This window comes from Schistosoma mansoni, chromosome 1 (genome assembly GCF_000237925.1).
Source record: "Schistosoma mansoni strain Puerto Rico chromosome 1, complete genome".
NCBI lineage: Eukaryota > Metazoa > Platyhelminthes > Trematoda > Strigeidida > Schistosomatidae > Schistosoma > Schistosoma mansoni.
In genome coordinates this window covers 34,946,247-34,971,024 of record NC_031495.1, presented here as the reverse complement: position 1 = coordinate 34,971,024, position 24,778 = coordinate 34,946,247, and the positions used below count along the sequence as shown (strand labels likewise).

General features: G+C 32.8%; 1 protein-coding gene and 1 non-coding gene across 2 annotated transcripts; one reads left to right on the top strand and one right to left on the bottom strand.

The window, feature by feature from the left end:
- Positions 1 to 1,766: 1,766 nt before the first annotated feature.
- Smp_141660 (putative high voltage-activated calcium channel beta subunit 2) lies at positions 1,767 to 22,695 on the bottom strand (the record flags this gene model as incomplete). Its single annotated transcript, XM_018794193.1, has 11 exons — positions 1,767 to 1,832; positions 7,557 to 7,663; positions 8,250 to 8,610; positions 9,461 to 9,705; positions 11,319 to 11,431; positions 12,423 to 12,562; positions 15,312 to 15,430; positions 18,849 to 18,913; positions 19,225 to 19,367; positions 21,850 to 21,945; positions 22,675 to 22,695. The coding sequence occupies 11 exons, from the start codon at positions 22,693 to 22,695 to the stop codon at positions 1,767 to 1,769; spliced, it is 1,476 nt and encodes a 491-aa protein (XP_018648630.1).
- Positions 11,699 to 11,771, top strand: Smp_tRNA_01600_Pseudo_TTG.1.1. The gene has a single exon. It is a non-coding gene (tRNA).
- Positions 22,696 to 24,778: the final 2,083 nt, after the last annotated feature.

Sequence of the window (24,778 nt, the reverse complement as noted above, 5' to 3'; positions counted from 1 at the left end):
CTCAGGAGTTGATTTTATCACTCGAGCAAAAATGTGCAATCAACCAACCGGGTTGTGTCATGAATTATGGACGGATCATATACGGTATCCACACAGTAATATCAGTCGTTTGCCTTATCTGCTGATCTGCCTGAATTATGCTTACACACTTATTTTGAACTGACCTGTAATGTTTTATCACACTTGCAATGCAAAATTTAGTGGCGATGTTCAAACATTCCCTTGTTTTATTAAATGTTTAATCTCCTGGTTTACACATGGATGTCCGTAGTTGTTCTTCTTCAAGACTGTACATGGCTTAAATGGTTGAATTACTTGACTAAATAACTGCCGCAAATGAATTCACCACTCTCTTACTGCTGCTTCTGAGTCGATTTTCCTGTTTTCATCCGAGGTTTCACAGTTGATCGCCTTCATATCTTCTTTCCTTATATAGGGACTGAAGATGTCACAGGTATTGTAGTTTGAAAACACTTTACCAGCAACATCTATAATTGAATCGTGCCCACCAAGTGAAATCAAAAGACAGAAGCGAGGAGGTTCGAAGATATATTTGATAGATTATCAATTTATCGTGGATCGACTGATCTAAACTGGCTAGTGATCGCAGGAGAGGTTGAGCACGGCGTTCCCACTCGTGATCCGGTGCAGATGCATGACTGAGCGCGTTCAGCTAGGTGAGTTCATTAAAACCAATGTGGTCAGCATCCAATGTCGAACACTTAGAGATCTATTGATTTTGGGGATTTATTTACCGTTACAGGATGAACCGGCGCAACTGCTTGAAAGACCATATCAACCATGATTTTGAATACGATGACCGCTTTATCATTTCTTTCTATAGGTGTAGGAACTGTATTTGGCTAACATCACCGTATGTGAAGACTAGGTGCAAGACAGATCATATCTGACGTGATCTCTGATGTGCTGAAATGAAGCTAGGGCCATCTTGACTTCTAACAACTTGTATTCAGACGGTGTTCTTGATGACCCTACTTCTAAGTTTCCCCAATTTATGGATGGTGCATTACAATAACCTACTATGAGATTTTCACACGTTTTTGATCAAGATTTATGTTTACTTAGGAAGAAGTTACCCAGTATAAATTTTGGAATGCGATATATTACAATTAATTCAATGTCTCGCCCTTGACATTTCAGCCTGCAACGTACCAGTTCATATGTATTTGAATCATGCGCCACTGTCTTGACAGCTAGTATAGCTTGTGTGCTTCTCAGACACAGAATAACTCCACTACCCTTATGGTTTATTTTGTCAGCCTTATAAATTAAGAAACAAAACAACTGATTTCACTATCATACACTACTGACGTTAACTATGTTTCTTTCAAATCCAATCGTTCTTGAGAAGTCAACTCTTTAGGTATCTTATTGAAGATACTTAGTCCAGGACGAATCGGAAATAAGATCTCACTAACCTGTTAGACGTACAAAGCTAGCTAACAGTGGCTGTTTCCAGATAATTTGGAACAACAGTATTATGACCTCAGGCTGCCAACAGATCCTATATTTAGTGAAATTTTTCTCAGAACTAGTTAATTTACTTGATATGCTGGAAATACAGTTATTGTTTTCCTTAAAATACATGTGACTATTTTTTAAGAACCATTTTAAATGTCAAACGGTATAAACTAAATGACAGCAAGTTCTAAAATATATAACTTTCACCGGCCAAAACTCGTTTGTGTAACCTCTGCCGTATAACTCACCCAAATGATCGTGCAGGTTACTAATGGCCAAACCATTCATTGACTAAACCTGATTAAACATGAATTTAATGTAAAATTGTAATATGATACAGAAAATTTAAGCTGTAAGAAAGTTAGTTAACAAATTTAGATATTTCATGAGTGAGGCTTCTGACAACAATATGACGTTCTTATTAATGAATGTAAAGTAATGCTTCAATACTAAATAGTTAGAATCAAGTAAGTCATTCAATGAAACGGGTACACTTCAAATGAAATTACAACAATCATTCGTTAAACTAATATATACAAGTTAATTACTGACAATATTAAGCATTAGAAAGACATACTTTTTATTTATAAATATTCTTTCCAACAGTCTCATATAATAAATTTTATTGTGATAGAAGTCATAAACAATATGTGTCAATCTAAAATTCTAAGAAAACATACAGATATTCAAGTGAGGATTCTAGATATTTTAAACTTGGGTAAAAAGTTTGAAAACTTTAAATGATCAATCAACAAACTCTTTAATTTTATGAAATTATTCATACAAAATATTTAAGTCAATCAAATACAAGATTAGATGATATAATCAAACAAAATAGTTTTATGTAGAATAAAATCATTCAATTAGGACATCCAATAATTTGCTATATTTTCATTATATATATACATCATACTATAATTAAACTTGATATTGAAAGCTTGGACATGACATAATTTGAAAGGAGATAAATTACTCAATAAAATTAATTATATTCTCAATGATAGTAAAGATATTGTGCGCGGTTTAAAGAAAACAACTAGCAAAAAAGCTAATTAGGAATGTAGACTTTACCAATGAATAAAATCACAGAATAAAAGGAAAACGAAAAGCAACAATGAAAAACCAATGTGATACAAAATATTACTGACATATAGGAAGTATCATTATGCTGTGTAATTTTACATTATGTTACACTAAATGTTTAAAGTATAACAGTAAAAAATAATTAGTAAAGTTATTAATTAAGGATTATTACTGTTATTATTATGCTAAGCAAATAAAATACAGACTATTTTAAATCATGATTGAACCTTGACGACTTCTAGTTGTTTTTGGATAACCTGAGTCTACAAGAAAGCGCTAAGAAAGGAAAACAAGTGAATTAAAAAAACAATAATAAATAAATAAATAAATAAATAAATAAATGTTCACTGTGGTCTAAACAGTGACAAATTTATTTTACAACAAATAACAGTAAATAAACTTTTCATAAAAATAAATGCTGATGATTATGTGTTATATCTCGTGAAGATTTATGAATCGTAACTTTTGGGATCCATGTATGGATCAATACTATACGTATATTTCCTATTGTATAATTGTTAAATAACTAAACTATTCATATTCGTATCCCTCTTATTATAAGCTTTATTTTGTCCTATGAACTATTATTGTACGATTTACCATTCTTGAGTTATCCGCAGTCTATTTATTACTGTTCCCCCTATTCACAGCCACATTTGGCCAAATCTTGTACAAACGTTGTTTTCTATTTTATGGTACGATGTGGTCAGTTTGTTTGGTATATAAACCCAGTATGTTTGAGAATAATGATTCATATTGCAGAGGCTGTTATTGGTGTTCTGGACTTAACTGGCTGTGCTAGGCAGAAAGCAGGACAGATAAGTACTCAAGACTGCTCATAGGGCTTTTGTGTATTATTGATCCGATCGATAATTCACTCCTCTCTCATTGGCGGGAATCAGCACGTTCATATATATCAACTGGGCAAGAACTCAAGTAATCGTTGTAACAACTTGGTAGCAGAGCATATAACATTATGTACAACTGTGAGGAAACCATTTGATTAATAAGTACATAAGAACAAAGAATTTGGAAAAAGAACTACGTAACATTCAGTAGAAAAAAACATACCTCGGTAAAATAATTTGTAAATTATCTTAACTCTATAAAGATCATATAGTAATTAAGAATAACTTCGTTTTGTGATTGACTTCTTTATTTCTAGTTGATTTCATGTGTTGATCTAAGCTAGACTATCATCTTTTATTTCTACTAGAAGTTTTATCATCTTTTCGTACTTTGTAAAATAAATTTCACAAGAGCATAACCATAATCTCTTTATGTATATTTACATTCAGGTGTGATAAATAAACGTTAGTGGCCAATTCTTTATTTGTGTAGAATAACAAATTATCAGATTTGTTTGTAAATAGAGCACAAGAAGAAGATATATGCAGTGTACGAGCGATATAAACCATGTTCAGGTTAGTCAGAGATGCACTCATAAGTAACTAGTAGTAAAACTGTTCGGTTTTGTACGGTCCATTACAATTGCTATCGAATTCAAACAAGTTTATTGTCTAATCAGTGGTTCTGTTACCACTTTATAAAAAGATTGACAGTAAATTAAGATTTAATAATATAACACTATCATCTGGTATGAAATTCCTGTAAAACTGTTAACAATAACTGTCAACTCTATATAACAGTAAAACTTTTGATAAATTAAATAAAAAATTTGCCATTTCTTCCTGAAATCACTATCTTGCAAATATTCATCCATTCGAACTTTTATCCGAATGTATGGCAAGTATGACAGAATTTTACTATGTACGAAGAAAGATGTCTACCAGTATTCACTGGTAAACTTCAGTACACTAATACATTCTATCCTTAAAAAGTGTCACCGATCGCTTCAACTATAGCGTCAGATCACCAAGCGCATAACCGAGTACAATTTTGGGGTTGATACAATATATAACCAAAAGGAATTGTAGTAGCTATCTGTGCGATTAAAACGCAATCAATTTCAGTAATAGAAAATATCGTCTTCTTAAATTACGTTACAGACAGGTAAGTATACAACTTAAAATATTTCATTTTGGCAAACTTTCTATAAATAATAGTGGTAAGAAAAATTTAAAAATACACTTTGTGATGGGATTCCAATTAATTAATTAATAGGATGGTAAAAATAGGTCTTATTCATTGACTTGGGTTAACCCTTGCTATGCACGTTTACGAATAGTATATTTTAAATAAGAATGTTCAGACAAAACCATATTGCAATGAAATCAAGCACTTTAATTAACTGAACTCTGAACGAATAAACGTTAATACCGCCTGAGCAATATATTGTTTCCAGTAAAATGATAATCAATTAAAAATTAGTCGAAATGTCGAATAATCACATAACTTCTTTTTATCAATCTTTTCTTATTATGGATCAAAACTCTGTTGTTGCTATAACAATGAAATACTGAAATTCTTAACATACCAAAATGTTGCATTTTCACTACTGAATGGGAAGAAAACTGTGATGGAAGTACATTTTTACAACATATAATAACAATAATCATCTCATATATTCTCTTTAAGAAAATTGTTTCTTTATCAAATACTAAGATCACTAAACGACTAAATATTTAAATTTTCAAAAAATAAAAATCAGTAGTACATTAGGGAAATGAAAAAGCCAACTAAAAAGTGTTAAATTAACCAATCAAATAAATAATCACACTCTTACATCATTCTCCATAGGTGAATCAGATTCTTCAGTATCATATTGTGGAGGATGATTATATCTGTTATGTATTCCAACAGATGTAGGATTTATGCGATTAGATTCTTTCATTTGTCTGTCATGCTGCAATGCCTGCTATGTAATATACAAACATATTCGTATATTAATAAAAAAATCGAGCCAACTGATCAAAATACAAATTGGCTTCAACTTTTGTCTCGTCATGATCGGTCAAATAAAAAGTTTGTTTCCACAATCTTAAATTAAGCACAAAACGCAACTAAATGTACTTCAACCAACTTTTTCTGGATTTATCTACACAGATGCTGATTTTGTGTTTTCCACCATGCTATGCTTGATTTACATCAGTTGAGTATTTCGTTTATCAATGTACCATAAGTATATATATATATATATATATATATATATCCATTTAAGATTTGACGATCATACTGAAATTCACATGTAGTTTCTGTCAACTGGAATTCAAACGCATTATACACTAAGTTATTGAATCCAGATAGCACTAGTTTGTTTATCGTTTGTAATATTCATTCGTAAGAATATGTGTTATCACGTTGTTTTTATTTGATATTGAATTTTACTCAGTCTTTCTTTTAACTCACAATGAAAAAAGTTATAAAGAGGCATCTGCTTATAAGCACACATACCAAGAAAGATTGATTAAAATCCCATTTTGAATATCAACAGTGGGACAATACAAACTCTTGTGAGTTATCATAAAAAATTGGATCAATTGTAATTATAGGAGGTATAGTAGAATAATTAAGTAAATATCAAGCAAAATGTTATTCAAGAGATATTTTGCGATACTACTTAGCAAAGTAAATCCATCTGTAACTCTTCTAGGGTGACTGCTGGTCTCAAGCCCGCGTAGAGAAGATGCGTTGGTAATAGGGTCAGCAACAGTATCCCGTTGAAAACAAACTCGCTAAAAAACGTCAACCAGAATAGACGATTGAAAAAATCATAAGGAATTCATACGTAAGACTACACTGGAAAAGTGGTGAATGTAAACCAGCTAACATATGCATTCCGAGTGAGGACCGGTGTCACACAAGGCTGCTTACACTCACCCATTCTCTTTCTTCTAGTAGTTGACTGGATTGAGAAAAACTCTACATCTCAAAAAAAGCATGGAATACAATCGACAGATTGGTCGCTACTAGACGTTTCGGACCTCGCAGATGACCTAACTCTTCAATCATATACACACCAACAAATGAAGATGAAGACAACTAGTGTAGCAGCAGCCTCCACATCAGTAGACATCAACGTATACAAGAGAAATAGCAACATCCTCAAATACAACACAGACAACACCAATCAACCCAATCGCACTTGATGGAATCTTTCACGTACCTGGGAAACATCATCGATGAACAAGGAGAATCCGATGCACACGTAGAGGCAAAGATTGGCAGAGCAAGGACAGCATTCCTACAGTTGAAGAACATATGGAACTCAAAACAACTCTATGCAAGTCAACACCAAAGTCGCAATCTCCAACACGGACATCAAGACAGTTGGTTCTAATGTACGGAGCTGAAACGTGGAGAACTACTACAACCATCATCAAAAATGTGCAAATATATATAAACAGTTGTCTACACAAGATACTCAATGTCTGTTGACCAGATACCATCAGCAACAACCCACTGTGTCAGAGAATAAACCAGCTTCCAGGTGAGGAGGAAATTAGGAAAAGATGCTGTAAGTGGATAGGATATACGTTACGGAAATAATCAAACTGCATCATTATGCAAGTATTAACTTGTAATGCTGAAGGTAAGCGGAAAAGAGGAAGGCCTAGGAACATATTGCGTTGGGAATTGGAAGTGGCCATGAAAAGGATGAATCGAAACCGGAAAAAACTGTATGGGATTTTGTAGAACCGAGTTTGATGGAAAATCCTGGTCGGCGGCTTATGCTCCTCCATGAGGGTTAACTGGCGTAAGTAATTAATAGTTAATCTAGCAAAGTATAATAATATAATGTCACGGCAATGGTTTACACAATTTAGACAATGTTTTCGATACACTTACTAGTTAAAGGGGAAATAGTTGTAAAAAGACAATTTACTGACAAATCTGTGAATGAAAAGTAAACGGTATTATTGTTACCAACCACTTCATGGAGCTTTATGCCATGTTGTTAAAATAAATTTACTCACTCCTGTCGTACATATTTATACTGATCCACAAGACGTTTCTCAAATTTCAAGTACAATATTATAACAATTTATCATGTAGTATAAACGAGTAAATGACCTAGTATATAAATTTACCTGATTAGACGATAAACGAGGTTCATGAGATGGAGAATAATTATTCTTTTCAGTATTATTCCAGACGGTCCGTATTTCATTATGTGGTTTGTAACGATAATCATCTGCTGATAAAATAAAAAAAAAGGTTTTTTGAAAAAAAGTTGTAGTAGTGTGCTTCATGTTACTTATGCTGACAGGTATAAGTAGTATGTAGCAGCAATCAAAATCTTTAAAGCCATGAGAAATTATTTTTTCATTAAACCTTTTACATGCTTGAACAATGTGGGGTAGTAGGGATGAACAATTATAGTTGAATAAAAATGGTTGGCAAAAATAATAATATTCTGATTAATAATATTGCTACTATAGTGATAAAATACAAAACTTTTCATGAAGTGATGGCTAAATGGAAAACCTTGCGAAATAATTCTTATTTCGACTTACTGTACTCTTCCTCTATCATTTGAGTAGTAATGATTATATAACTAATTCAAATAATACACATTCATTTGAAATTCAGTGATTTAGACCAATAAATCCAATTCTAGGGCATAACTGCAAACTTAACATCTTAATTGTAATTAATTTTCGAAGTATTTCTACTCATTTCCATTTATAATTCTTGATTTTTTCCAACCAAAGATAATCAGTTAATAGCATACAACAAGAGGAAATATATTTGTAATTGCGGTAATTTACAACTGTACCTACCATCTGAAAGTAATTCTTGTTCATCTACATAACGTTGTCTATTATTTTCGAATTGAGTCGAACCTCGTCTTGGTGAAGAAATGGAATTTGAATAATCTCTAGATCCATTATAATCTGTATCAATTTTGCCTTTTCTTTTGTCATTTTTAAATGCATTACTTTGACGCCGATGCGTTCCATGTGACATCTCGTTTTCAGTAGATTGATTTGAGCTTGCACCTGTCCCAATTCCAAGGATACGTTCAGCTTTTGTGACTTTACCAGTTGGATGACTGGCTCTCCAATATGCTTCTAAATATTCAGCTAAATGTTCACAAGCATCTGGAAGTTGATTTTCTTCTAAAATCACATCAAACTGATCCTAAAAAATTGATTAACGTATAATTAAAAACCAAAATAAATTAACCTACTTTATTTTACCTTTACGTTTAGTATTGCTGAAAGATGCTAATAATTAACTGTAAAAAAACTCACAAGAAATCAACATATGACAAAACTGATTTCAGCAAGTCAGCAGTTTTGATGAAATTCAGTAAGTTTTAGAAGTCAGACTATTTATCTTTCTTGATTTTATTGATCAAACAGGCAAGTTATCAGTAACTGTGGGATACTTTTTAAAAATTCCCAAAACTTCAAAATAACCAGATAACTAATCTTTGATCTGATTACCGAAATGAATCTATGAAAGTGTACCATTATTGAACTATTCATAATGATAACGGCTGTCAGAAATCATGACAGGAATATATATCAACAACACGTTGACTAAAAAACATTCCCAAATAGTGTACTGATCAAAACCGAACCAGTTATAAATCACTGTGCAATACTCACTATGAACCTGAATTATGTGGTGAGTATCATCAACTAATAAAGTGTTCAAACCATTGTAATATAAATTAGTTTTTAATGCAGGATATTCTCAATTAAACTTTCTAATGATTTCCCTCTTTATGTCGAATCTCACAATTGTTTTGCCCATTCAATTATCTTGATGTATCAGTAGATTGCAGGTTTTTTCTTCACTTGAATAAATACAAGTATACGTGTAGGATCACGTACGCAGAGATCATTAACAAAATTTAGTCTTATTCATATAAGTTCAACACCTGAAATCTTTATTAGAAAATAAACATTTCTGGAGAATATTAAAAGGATTATTGTTTAATTGAAAGAACAACGTTTACAAAGTTAATTTATTCTCAACTTACATTAGTGCATTGTAAGAGTTTTTCGGCTGCAACCATTTGAACATTCATGTTTCGTGCTTGAGATTTACCTCGTGTTTTAATCAAACGTTGAAGTACTTTTGTTGAACTTATTTTTAAATAAACTGTAATTGGTGCAAGAGATGTCTTAGATAATTGACTTGGATGATTGATTGTATCACAGTCCAGTACAACAAGTTGTTGTGTACGAGCTAAATCAAATATGCGTTCGATTTCCTGTTGAACCTCTTTAACCAAGAAGAAAAGCAACAACAATAACAACAACAAAACATATACAAGAACAAATTATATGGAATACAGGTAGCCATCAAAGAAACTACGGTAATTTCACGATGTCAGATTATAAAAGAAGCTATTCAGAAACTGGATAAAATACTGGATTATCTAAAGGCAGGTAAAAATTATAGGTTGATGGAATATTTACTGGAGTTGACTGAACACTTAAAACCTTCAGATATCATTTGGGAAAAATTTCATTCATAGTAACTTTTAACAAAATCTATTGAAAAGGAGAAATTTTCAAGCTTTCATTTTGAAACTATGTGACCAGTTGCAGAGACTTGAGACGGACATCGTTAGATCACACTTGATGGGTGATCTTCAAGGTTATACATAATAGTTCTACTTATAGCACTCAGTTCCTACATTAAATCCTAATAGCTCTCTCAGTGCTTATTCATCTAGTCTTATCTCTCAAATCTCGGTGATTATGGATAGAAAATGTCTTGACAGACCAAATCTGAATCGCTAGTGTTTGTGTTTCATAAGTTGGCCGGTCGAATTGCGTTTCAGCTCCTTAGTTAGTAAAAGGGATTCAATTTTGCCTCATCAGTTTTAGTTTATGTGGAACATACATCCAAGTAGTTACATACCCACTGAAGCTACTTGAGTATGATAGGCTATATCTGTACTGAACATATATACGTCTGTATGACAGATGGATAACAACTATGCTGAACAATCTGAAATTATTTGATCTCTAGATAAAATAGCATTTCATTTTACTCAACATAATTAATTATATTACTAATGTACATAGTGTTTTATTTGGTTCTAATAGTATTTCATATAAGTGCATGTTATTGAGAAATGAAAAATAAAACAATCGATCTCTTAGAAGCGGTCAAAAGCTTGTTCCTCAGTATTGATTAAAATATAGTAACAAATATTTTCCATGCCTACATAAAGCTAAAGGACTAGATATCATGAAGCATTTAATTGTTTAAAAAAACCACATTTACTAATTTTTTTGATTGTTACTATCTATTAGCAAAAAGTTTAAGTATGTTTACAAGGTTGTATATTCTACATGAAAGCTTCCTATAAACCCATTTGTACTGGTTGTTTGAATCTTCCTACTGATGTTTAGAAAGCCATTCGATCAATTCCTTTTTGACATGTGTGTATACTGTGTGGATTGTCGAGATATCGACATCAAGTCATTAACATTATAAGCAAAGATGGGTACTAGACAGCACTAGAATCCAGGACGCGTGTTTCGTCCTATTTAGGACTTGTTGGTTGAATATACTTACATCCAAGAGTGGATGTTCAATCTGAAACTCAAACCCAGTACCTTTCGAGTCCCAGAGTGAACATCAACTCTGGGATGCAGGTACATCCAACCAAAGAGTCCCAAATAGGACGAAACGTGAGTCCTGGATTGCGCTGCAAGCCACAATTCATCTCCTTATAAATTGTTTAAAATGATCTAACATCAGATTTTAGCTAACATGATAGAAAAAAATTATGTTTGGAAAGTTTTCGTCAGCACAAATGTTAGATTGACTACCTAATGAAATAATAATATGACCAAAGCTCCTGATAATTTAATATTTACCTAATGATTGATTTCTTGTAGAAGATTTATCCATAATAGCTCTTCTAGTAGGATTATTAAGTAAGGATCGTTTAGCAAGTGATATGTCAGCTGTCACTCTAGTTATGATAATTCTGAAATAAAAAATAAACAAAGTTAAGCAAAAAATGAATTATCTAAGGTGTATATAGTAGAAGAAAACATCATCAAAATTATCATTGATTAGTTGAGTAAATTTTGTAAAGAGATTAGTTCACTTTAAACACTATTGTTAGGGATTTAAGTTAACTGAAGAACCAATAAAACCCATGAATACTTGGTAGATATTTAATCTTAGTTTTGAACACCTCAGTAACATGTATCAATGATGAAACCGAACCATGTGATCCAGGACATAAAACGATCACAGTGGCCGAGTGGATAACGCGATAGCGTTTGAAGCGAAAGGTACTGGGTTCGAGTCCCAGAGTGAACATCAACTCTGAGATGCAGGTACATCCAGCTGACGAGTGCCGGATAGGACGAAACACGCGTCCTGGATTCCACTGCTAGCCACTATTTAGTAATCAAAAGATGCTGAGTCTGAATCCAAATGGCCGACTTTTTCTAATTTGAATCAACTTGTAGTAAGGATTGATCATTGTTAAATATTAACGGTCACTAACTACTTCCCACTTATTATCGCTGACAAAATAGATGAGGGATTTTTACCAAGACTGAGGAAAGCTTATTTCACTGCTAGTCAACTGATCTCACTAGAAAATGGTATTAGATGATTATCGCATTATTCTACAAATAGGCTAAGATCAAAACACCTATGTTAGCGAATACCATCTTCAGCATTTAATACAACAGTGCTCAGGGAAAAACTTAAAAGATTCGCTGTTCTATCCTATCTTTCACTTTTTCTATCCTATCTTTCACTTTTTGTACATATCAGTAGTAATGTTCTACATAGAATAATATAGATGTTCAATAGTTATTAGTTTATTAGCCAACTAGAAGTTGAATCAATTGGAAACTGAGAATTTTCCAGTTAAAATAAAACTAAAACCTCTTAATGAATTAAGTTAAAACAATTATATATATATATATATATATATATAGTAAAGAACAAAGCCTTACCTTCCTTCAAAACGTCGTTTTAAAAAGTCAAACAAGGCTTTCTGCATCATGTCAGTCACTTCATAACCTTTTAAAGAAGGACCAATAAGGACTACTGGACGCATAGATGGTACAACATCGTATGGAGGCAAATTATCACTCTGTAATATTTAAAAATGTATGTATAATTGAGTGGTCCACACAAAGAAAAGAATTATGAATGAAGGAAGTACTCTTCATTAAATGTCAGTAAACAGGAGCTTAGTTTCTGATTAGATAAAAATAACTGATAATGAGTTATTGTGAATGAATCACCATAGAAGTTTACCTTGATTTCATGATTACAATACTTCATGGAACTATATCCACAGAAAACAAACATAACTACGAAAACTACTTTTTACTGAATAGATATGATGTACCTAATAACAGAATATAAGATGCTCGTCTCGTCCTACTTGGAACTTGTCAGCTGGAGATGCCTACATCCTATTATTGGTATTGCCACTGGGATTTGAACCTAGTATCTTTCGCTCCAGACACTCAACACGTTATCAAGTGAGCCACTGAACTCATATAGACATCATCATGTGAAACGTGTATGAATTTTATTATAATTTGTAATGATTTGAATTATCCCATTTTCGATATTCTAGACTGTATTTAGATACACGAAAACTATTATTTGAAAATACACTTCACGATAAAAAGTGGCCTAATTTTTTCACGAATACTTTTGTCCATGTAAGCCACCATGCGCATTGATTCCCGAGTGGAGATAGCTCTATAGCCATACTTTTGACTGATGATGAGTCTAGAAGCGCAGTAAACTGAATAGTACGGATATAAGTCATATCGGCAAAAGGAGGCATTTCGATTGTATAAAGATGTTCTTCAATATCCAAATACAAAAAAAGTCGAGTAGCTGAAGCTATCAATATATTGCTTCGTCCTACTGCCCTAAGTAAAAAAGAAAGCCTCACTATCCATCCGATTTCGACCATCTATCCAACCTACCAAGTTTCATTCTATTCACATCTCACACCAGGTTTTCAATGGTGGTCTAACATTCATCCATTAATGATATCAACCTAAACTCAACAATCTCCACAACCCTATAGTGATAAATTCAACTCTATCCTTTCGCACCATAAATGTCACATGTTTTTCGTCCTTTAACATACATACACACAAATACACAAAAATCACCTTGACCGGAATGATACGTCATTGACTTGGTCATACTTGTTCATTCGTACTATTTAAACATGGGTTAATTTAATTTGTTTATTTACTCTCTGCAGAAGCGGCATACACTGAGATATGAAACATCAGAAAATTTAAAAATTTAATTCTTCTACTTATTGAGATATTACAAATATATTAACTTTATTAATTTTTCAATCGTTTCCCTTTAAATTTACCAAGATACAGTAGGTAATAGGAGGGGAAACAGTTTAATACAACATTGTGTTTTGATAACACATGATCTTGAGGACAGAATAATTAATTTACTTCTCGTCTCTTAAAATATTAATAAATTAACTAATAAATAAGCATTGTTCAACGTAGAAATTTGGTTTACTGAAGAAAGTTAAATCGTAAATAACTTTAAAAGAAAGATAAAATTTACATATTTTACCTTTATATTCATGTACACCTAGATTTATACTGAAATGTTTATATTATTCTTCAATTCTACCCCCAGTAATACCCGTTATATTCGCATGAGAAGTAATTTTGATATATCATATGAAGTGTGTATCAGTGTTTTAATTGTTTCGTCTTATATAGAAAAAATAACTTAAAACGTTCTGTGATCTTCAGTTTTGTAACTTACATTACAGAGGAACTTTAAATACATAACCACTGAAAATCATGGAACAATGAACATTTGTTTCATCTTATACTTTGAATTTGTCACCGATCTAACCAGATCTACTAATAATTTAACAGTTGCATGATTTATCTTAAGCTTTATTTCAATATCAAAATTGTAATCTACATATTATTAGTTTTAAATGTCTCTTGAACAGTTTGTGGTAAAGTATTCAAACCTAGTGTTACAATGAAAAGAAAGATAACCGAAAGGCTTTGAATAATTCAAATATTCAATTTACCAAACTGTATCTAAATAGAGCACTTACTAAATGCTAGGAATGTGAAGAGAAATATAATCAACGTATTTCAATCATATTTGTAAAACGTGAATAACAATCTAAATGTTTTTATCCTACATACCTTTATTTCTCATCCATACTTTCAATCAGACACCAAGAGTGACTTCAAGACTAAAGATTTTGTAATTTTAGTTTATAAAATAATCTAAACGGCTATTAAATGCAGTTTACACACAAAAAGTACTTTTGTGTAATTTAATGAAAGTCTGTTTTCAAGTAAAGTCTCATATATTCGGTTTGCGGTCACACCGTCTTTGTAAAACATAGAGATATAAACCATCTAATAAACAGAAAGTTGACAGGACGCATTACGAGCCAACAGTTTGATAGTCGAAGCACAATTATTTAAACTTGAACATATGATAAGGACCTCATTGTGGACTGAATTAATGACAGTAAGTAGATGTAATAGTTTATGAACAAGCTTTTTAAAAAAATTTCGGCGAAATTAAGATAAAACTTTATGATATATCGATAGATATACAATCTTAGAGAGAATAAATCAAATGATCACAGATGTTAGCAGAAACAAAGACTAAGAAAGCTGGGAGTTACAAATTTGTATCTTTCTAAACCAAAATAACAAATATTTTCAAACAATTAGTTGAAGGTGTCAGGATAACACAAAATGCTAACAAAATGCTTCAATAGTACAGTCAAGTATTACATATGTACTATCATCATAAAAAATTAATAAAAGTTGAAAAACAAATGGTCTCATTCTACTCACTTTCTTAAAAAATGGCTTACGACCACCTCTTGCACTAACGGACGCTTTACCGGATGGTGTTTCTCGTCTAGCATTACTGTCTTCATCATAACTTCTGTTAATTGTGTCGGCACCATCAGCTGTAGTTGAAAGCCATAAATCGTGTGATGATTATTATAATCAAAGAAAATTCTTAAGAACTATAAAATATGTGCATACTTTAAAAATATACTCTAATCATGATACTGAGCACGGTTATCAAGAAAAAATAATTTCATCATAGCTTCATTACAAAATAAATATGTATAGATTATATGAAAAAAGAAGTGTGTATTACCTTAGACCAAATAGAAAGCATAAATCATACATACATACGATAACTCGTAAACATGGTTTGCGACCTATTACCTCATTCTCTTAAGACAATTAGCTTCAACATTGGAGATAATTCCTGAAGTAGAGTCTCGTTTACAAATTAAGAAATAAAACTAAAACAATGAAGTGATACGTATGCTCATGGTCCGGAAAATGAAGGAAAATAATAGACAGTAGATAACCTACAGGTAAAACCTAAAACTTTCCTGATTTTAATTCTAAGTTAAGCAATGAATATGTGGGAACATTGGGGAATCAGTTACCTTATCAGATTTTGGTGTGATTATCGAACAAAGAGTTATATTCTTCCTCATAAAAACGAATGATCAGCAAACAATAATTATTTTAAGACGGTTTTCTTTACTTTCCAATTTTTTGACTGGTAGTTACTTAATTACGCCCGTTAACCATCCTAGAGGGGCGAAGACCACCCACCAGCCTTATCAATCCAACTTTATACTTGGTAGCCCTTCCCAGTTCTTTCTAGTTTTCATTCATCCTTTTCATGGCCACTTCCAATTCCCAACGCAATATGTTCCTAGGCCTTCCTCTTTTCCGCTTACCTTCAGCATTACAAGTTAATACTTGCATAATGATGCAGTTTGATTATTTCCGTAACGTATATCCTATCCACTTACAGCATCTTTTCCTAATTTCCTCCTCACCTGGAAGCTGGTTTATTCTCTGACACAGTGGGTTGTTGCTGATGGTATCTGGTCAACAGACATTGAGTATCTTGTGTAGACAACTGTTTATATATATTTGCACATTTTTGATGATGGTTGTAGTAGTTCTCCACGTTTCAGCTCCGTACATTAGAACCAACTGTCTTGATGTCCGTGTTGGAGATTGCGACTTTGGTGTTGACTTGCATAGAGTTGTTTTGAGTTCCATATGTTCTTCAACTGTAGGAATGCTGTCCTTGCTCTGCCAATCTTTGCCTCTACGTGTGCATCGGATTCTCCTTGTTCATCGATGATGTTTCCCAGGTACGTGAAAGATTCCATCAAGTGCGATTGGGTTGATTGGTGTTGTCTGTGTTGTATTTGAGGATGTTGCTATTTCTCTTGTATACGTTGATGTCTACTGATGTGGAGGCTGCTGCTACACTAGTTGTCTTCATCTTCATTTGTTGGTGTGTATATGATTGAAGAGTTAGGTCATCTGCGAGGTCCGAAACGTCTAGTAGCGACCAATCTGTCGATTGTATTCCATGCTTTCTTTGAGATGTAGAGGTCTTCTCAATCCAGTCAACTACTAGAAGAAAGAGAATGGGTGAGTGTAAGCAGCCTTGTGTGACACCGGTCCTCACTCGGAATGCATATGTTAGCTGGTTTACATTCACCACTTTGCAGTGTCTCATGAATTCCACATGTTTTTGGTGAGTTTCCAAGGTACTCTATAGTGTCTAAAAGATTCCATGACGTTTCCCTATCCACGCTGTCAAACGATTTTCCATAATCAAGTGAGGTAATGTATAGTGACGAATTCCACTCAACTGATTGTTCAACGATGATCCGTAGAGTCGCGATTTGGTCCATGCAAGACTGATCCTTACAGAATCCAGCCTGTTGATCTCGAAATCGGTCGTCTACTGAGTCTTTCATCCGGTTTAGTAACACTCTGTTGAAAACTTTCCCTGGTACCGATAATAGTGTGATTTCTCTGTGGTTCTCTTACCTGCTTAGACCTCCTTTCTTTGGTAACCTGATGAGGTATCCTTCTTTCCAATCAGTCAGCAATTGTTCGCCCTCCCAAATCTTCCTCAATAGAACGTGAAGCATGTTTGCAGTTACGTCTGTGTCTGACTTCAGCGCTTTAGCTGGCATGTCGTGTGGTTCAACTGTTGCCTTCCCACTCTTCATTTATCTGATGGCCATCCACACTTCTCCCATCGCTGACTGAGTGGCAGCTATAGGAAGGCCTGTGTGTGTTGCTTCGATGTCCGATGGATTCAATGGAGCTGGCCTACTCAGGAGTTCCTCAAAGTGTTCTGTCCAACTGTCCCTCTGTCCTTGAATCTCAATAATTGTTTTGTCCTCCTTGTCCTTGACTGGTCTCTCTGGTTTATGATATTTCCCTGCTAGTTTCTTCGTCGTGTCACACGGTTGTTCGATATTTCCTTCTGTTACAGCCTTTTCCGCTGTTGTTGATAGGTCTTCCACATATTTCTGCTTGTCAGCTCTTTGTACTGCAGGTCTAACCCATTACATAAAGTTTCTTAATGAGTGAAGAAAAATCACCTATCAAGGGATGGATTCGTTAAAAAAAGGTGTCTCACCAAATGATATTTAACAAATAACTTTCATTTATATGGTGATCAATTTTAGAAAATCACAAATGTATTCACCTAATTTCAGCTAACATAAATTATAATGCGTTAGGTATATACACAAACCAAAATAGTCATATGAATAATAAGCGGGTGTATATTTGTAGTTATTGATTTTCTTTCCATAGGGAAGTCTAGAAAATCTAAAAACGACTACGTGTTTAAATCATTAGGATTAATAGTGTTTATATATTTGTGACTTTTTCCAGGATATTAAGCTATAGCGTAATATCAAAATTGATAGATTACATACATACCATATATGAGAGATTAGACAGTTATCTATGATACTCTTGAAGAATATAGGGGAAGAATACTAGTGAGTAGTTCATCTGACCTGCATTTATTCCTCTTTTTCGTTTTCAGTCACTGGTCAAGTTAATTTCAGCGCTGCTATAAAGTGTGATAAATTGATATTATGCATATTTATATTTCGTTCTTTATTGTTTATAACCGATGAACTTATATAATTTCATATATGCTTTTACCTAAGACAAATATTCAAGACAAATTTATGGACAAAACAAATATGAGTACTCTATTTACAAAGAATGAGACAAAATTTGACCATACTGATCAAAAATCTCAGTGGTTTATATTTATTAATTCTGAATTAAAATATTATAGACATAATGTCATAGAGATTTACAAATGAGATGAAGTACTCTTCTGTGAATAGCAAGGACTAAAACTTTTTAATTAGAGGTCCATATTGAGAAGGAATTTTGATAACTAAAGGTAGACTCACAATACAATTTAAAACTTGAATTGTTATAACATGATCTCCACTGGAAAAAGTAATGGGTGGTTTTACACATATATGGTTCGAAATAAGAACAAACCCAAAATACCTGGTGGTGTTGATGGCCTTGAATTCCCAGTTCGTGAATTATCAAAATTACCCGTAGAACTTTTGCTAAAAAGAAAAATTCAAAACAAACACGTACACAATACAATCACAGATAAAATCGAGTTGAACAGCAAAATCAAATAACGGACTGATATTAACTAGATCACCATCGAAAACAGGAGGTACCGGATAGTTGAGTTGTCCTGATGCGGGACTCGTCAGAAGTTTATATCCACGACCTCGCCACCAGGGATCGAAATCGATATCTTTGGTTTCGCGAGTAAGCGCTTAACTATTCATATTCATAAGTAGGAACAAACTTGATACACATGATGTTCGTTATATTAAAATGATGAAAAAGAGGTTAATATACTTACCTCATACCTCTAGCACTGAAATTTTGCATAGCCTCCAATTTCGCTGGTGACGGAATAAAGCCAACATCACAGCCTTCTTTCACTAACCGGCCAATCCACCATTCATTATTAAATTTTTCTTTAATATGCAGAAAATCTTTAACCTAAAGGCATATAGATGAGTAAGGTTTCGGAATAGATCGATCTAAACCTGTTTTAACTAGTCAGAAAACAACAAGGATTAATGAATGATTTACCATACTAGGACTAATACTAAGGGTTAGGATGGTCTATGATTTCTGATTAGGATGTAGAATATGGGATTCAGGATGTGATGTTTTAAAACATCTTAAACTATCTAAGCAGAAGTGAATTGTTAGGACAGTAACTTGGGCTTTAGAATTAGAATGTGGAGTTCAGTATTTAGTGCTAAAGTGAAGAACTCGGGAATACAGAGTTACAGCTAGAACTAAGAATATAGTTCACGATTTGAATGTTGTTTTGCACCTAGTCTGTGTTCAGTTCTACGCATCATCCTACTTTAGCTCCCAAATCCTATGATTGACATCGTAATCCCAAACCAAACCCCTGATTCTAAATGTTATGTTGAATATCTAAATTCTGTATCTTAAACTTTAAATCTTTATCTTATCTGCTGCTAATCAAATAGGTTGAAATGTTTCTTTCAGTAAACTTATTGATAATAATGTTATCAGTAAGTAACAATTTTTCAGTAAAATTGTCTCCCATAATCGGCAGACGACATTCTGTTTTGATATATGCACCATGGCCTTGAAGCAACTTGCACGTTCACCATAGCCTCGGTGGCTTTACTATTTTCAATGCATTAAGTTTTATATTAGTATTTCTAAAAGACCGAAAACGATACAATTAGACACAGGTATAAACAAACATTTTCGAAAAATATTCTCTAAACACTGTCTAGCAATTTTAGACATCATTTTCAAATGATAGATTATACGTCGTCAGCTTTTTGAACGTAATTAAGTCTTAATTAATGCTCATATAAAATGGTTCATATTCAACTATTAAATGAGGTACAACTTTCTAATCAATTTCAGTACAATAACAATTGGAATTGAAAGTATCAACTGCAACAAAAACGGCTTACGATCCCATAATGTAAAGGCTAGTGTGTTTATCATGAAACTCGAGAATCATGTGTTTACTTTTTGGAAAGGTTACTAGTGAACACTCTTGTTTAATCCAGATACAGCATTATATATTTGTCCTGTAAGCTAACTTTTATTTATTAGTTCACCGATATTAATTAGTAGAGACGACAATTAAATTACTTTCGTTTACATTTTTTTCTTTTTTCCTGCTATTACTACTAACACCATTATTATTATCATTGTTATTATTATCATTCCCAACACAGTTCCTTAATGGAAAAAAATGGCATTGGTCGTTTCTTTATAGATATAATAAATTGTAACGTCTGAACAGTGCTTTTAAGGACTAGATTTTATCGGACTTCCCCACCTAAGTTTTATAAATCAATCATAGGTTATTGAGTACATTTTTCCCAAACCAGACCAAAAGATCTAAACGACTTCAGTTTTCATCTCAGCTATTTGCAGTTCAGTGTGAATCCTCACACTGGAACATAACCATGTAATAGGTCTTAAATATTCTTAAAATAAGTTAAAAGATGATATGTGAATGTAAATTTCGAGCAGTTTAGAACCTGAGAGATTAGGTGAAAGTTTTGTAAAATACGTAAAGATTCACTGCCAAGAAAGCCGTGAGACAATCATATTCTATTAGCAAGGTCCTTCTTAGTTATGTATACTTATTTTGCTATACAGTCGAATAATGTTGACGTGATTTATAAAAAGAACAGATAAACCAGATAACTTCTGAAAAAATTACTTTGGAGACTTCCACCAGCTTTTCCTTACATCAACAAGGTTTCACAAAAAACACGATACTATCTAAGCCCTCTGCCAGTATTATATCCCCATAGGTGATTAGATTAGAGGTTGATTTCTAGAAATTGAAATTGGAAACCTTAAGATGTGGCACAATACTAAGGTACTGAAGATCTGTAAACCCACTTACATCGCTCACTATTTAATTAACAGATATAACGCAAATAATTCACAGTTTTCTGTACGACGCAAAATTTATGCCCTGAGGAAAAAAACTCCATTAAGATAAAATTGCAGTTAGATAAGTTGAATCTAATTCTTTAAATGAATTAGTACATTCACCAATAATTCCCTATCATAATACTATGTTGTATACATAACACAAGAAAATCTTAAGAACGTTTATTTTAGAAATTACAATACCTTAACTATGTACTACAATAATTCATAAAAGATAATCCAAACAATGCTAGCTTTAAAATATTTGCGTTTGCCCGTTGTTGATACTTTATGCTGAATTTTGATCAGTCTCTATTGGTGTATTTCCACTTTGAATGAATGTTAGCGGTAGTTACAGGTTTTATCATATTTCCGGATAGTGGCTACCAATGTTTTCCAGGATACGCGTTTCATCATACTTAGAAATCATCAATATTAGCTAATCTGAGGATCATTTTAGCGTTCATAATCATAAAAAACATCTAACAAATGTTGTTTATTTCCTTGTCTTATTTTTAATAGACAAACTTACTTGGAAACTGACAGCCATTCCAGGAACAGGGCAATCATCAACCACTGACCCATGAAACGCAACATTTGTTCGCACGACGAAAACAACCTTGGATGTCTAGTTTGTGGAAAACAATCAGTAAAATTTTCAACGTATAAACGAGTTTGTAACCATTATAAATAATCAAACTATGTAGGTATCTTTTAACACCAAAACAAACTATCAGAGACTAGTGATAAAAGTCTATTTCGGACATGGGAATGGTTTCGTAAAGATAGTCAGAAAAATCAATATTATTTCTAATCTACAGAAGTAAATAGCTATCGGCAAAATGAAAAGTAATTCGAAATTGTCATCAAAAAAGATTCCACATACTTATCAACCACAAACCATATACATAAACACCAAACACTGGTGCCTTTCCTAATTCTACGGACAAACTATGTTTCAACCATTAGAACTAAAATTAGTTTTGAACAATACTTCCCATATATATATATATATGTAAATGGTAGGTCAAAAACCTCATATAATCAGCTCGTAACAACTTTCCTCCTGAGAAACACCTTCATGAAACAATTGTATATAATTTTGTCAATTATTCATATTGTAAGGTGAAATGGTTTGCGTTTCTGCAAATAACTGAGAACCAGGGCTTTTAATCAATTCTCAAGCGGTAAAATCAAGTTGATTACGAAAATGGTAAAAGTGTCAAACATTTAGTATTATAGCTAAACGGCAACAATTTATTCAACTTGGTATCAAAGATAAGAATTCTCTTAAATACTCTATCTTGCTTTTAAATGTATGGAGTAATGAGGGAATATATTAAGGAATAAAAAATACCTTGGCTTTTTCAAGTAGCATTCGTGCTTGTTCTTCCGTTTCCTGACGAGCATTTTCCTCTTTATAATCATCTTCATCATCATCTTCCTCTTCATCGTCATCATCATCATCTGCTCTATCACAGTACTCTTCGTCATCATACTCCTCGAAGTTGTTTCCGGCAAAATCGCTACCTGAATATCCTCGATCACCAGCCATTATAATCAGACGTCTAAGCAAAAAAATGTGATTTACGGACAAACATTCCTAAGCACATGTTCTATCAAGATTACAAGATAGTAAAACTACGAACATTAATCGTAAATCTTTAAAAATCATTTTTCAATCGTCTTACCAGACAAACACATTTTAATACATTTTTTGGTTAACAGTGTACATTTTAAAGTAGTAGTCTGCAAGATACAAATCTCGTAAAATCATACCATAAACTGTCCTTCTCCTACTTTAGGTTATATTTGGTCAATATTAAAAGATAGACATATTTAGTGAGTAAATAATACATTCTTAAACTGTCGTTAGATGGAGCTCATCCAATATATCTGCAATATAGATAAACTAATGCTTGTCTTTTTCTTTTCTCCTTTTTTTCTTTTCTTGATTCTTGCCTTGATATAGTTCATTAGGTTTCATATGAAAAATGCACCACAACTCCTCACTTTGTCTCTTTAAGTATTATGAGACTATCCAGAATTATGTTTAAATCATCGCTGATTTCACAGCGTATCAGCTGCGTAATACATTGCTGAGGCGAGACTGGTAATTGCACAATAAATATCCTCAGATGCCAAGTCGACAGTTCCATTTATAGTCCAACTGTAGAACCGTTTTAAAACCAGAGCACCTTGGCGCAAAGCCTTATAGATAGTTGGATAGAATGTCTTCTTACTTTCAAATGGGATAAAACACCAGAACTCTGAACGTAAAAATTAACGTAAACCGAACAATATCTATTCGCTAGATATCTATGTATAATTTTAAAAACTGAACTGATGGAGGCAAGTTTTCAATTTAATAAAGTTCTAAAACGAAACTAAACTACTAGAAATAAGATAACTGATTCTGTAGATCTGTTATCACCAAAGTGATAAACTTATTCGGATAATAACACTTGTCAACCGTGTGAATTAAAGACAATTAAACAACTCATTTATGGAATGAGCGTAAGTTTCCCTATAAAAACGTTATCTTCTAAAAACAAGTTGACCAAGTTGCCATAAAAGTTTCAGAAAAAGTCTGAAGAATGTAACATTTCAACCCCAAAACAAAAAATTTCTTTTTCCATTATTTTTTTGGTCTAAAAGATGTACTATCCATTTACTTATCGCAGTCATTTCATCACGAAGGAATAGTCTGGTAGTAAAACTGCTAAATCCCTGTTGTTTGCAAGCTTGACTGTTTCTCGAAATCAGAACCTCTTGAAGACACAAATATCTAACTGACAAGTTGAACAATTACCAATGAACTGAGTTGAAACGAATGCAAACACGCTGATAGTGTATTATCAAGACTTGGATACGCGTAGTGAGTAATCACACTGGTAAATCATATAAAAAAAACAAAAGATAATGTATCAAAAGCCTGGCAACCACAAGTGAGATATTCTAAAAGCTAACAAACTCTGTAGGTTTTACAAATGAAGAGGGAATCTAGTTTCGGACTACTTATTCAAAACGGCTACAAGCAGCAGTACATCTAAATATTTTGTTTTTGGAAGATTAAAACTAGTAACAACATACTATAAACTGCAGTTGTCAAGTCTTGAGAAGCAACAAACAATTTACTGTTAAATACTTATTCTGAAAGCATTACATAATGGTATAAACCGAATAAAGCCTAACACCATGCAAAGGGTGTCTAATATAGTGTGGTGATTAAAAGGATATGAGGTTTATTTTACTAAACAATTTCATGGATCCGCTGATTAGCGAACATCGAGAAGGAGTGAAAATTACCAGGAAACATGTCGACCAAAGATATCATGGTTTCAGGAGTAAATATAGAGAAAATCTCTTAATAATCTCAATCGTTTTGTTATCCAGGAACATTTGCGTACACTGTATTAAACGCCTATAAGACCTGCAGAGTTAAAAAAATTCACAAAATA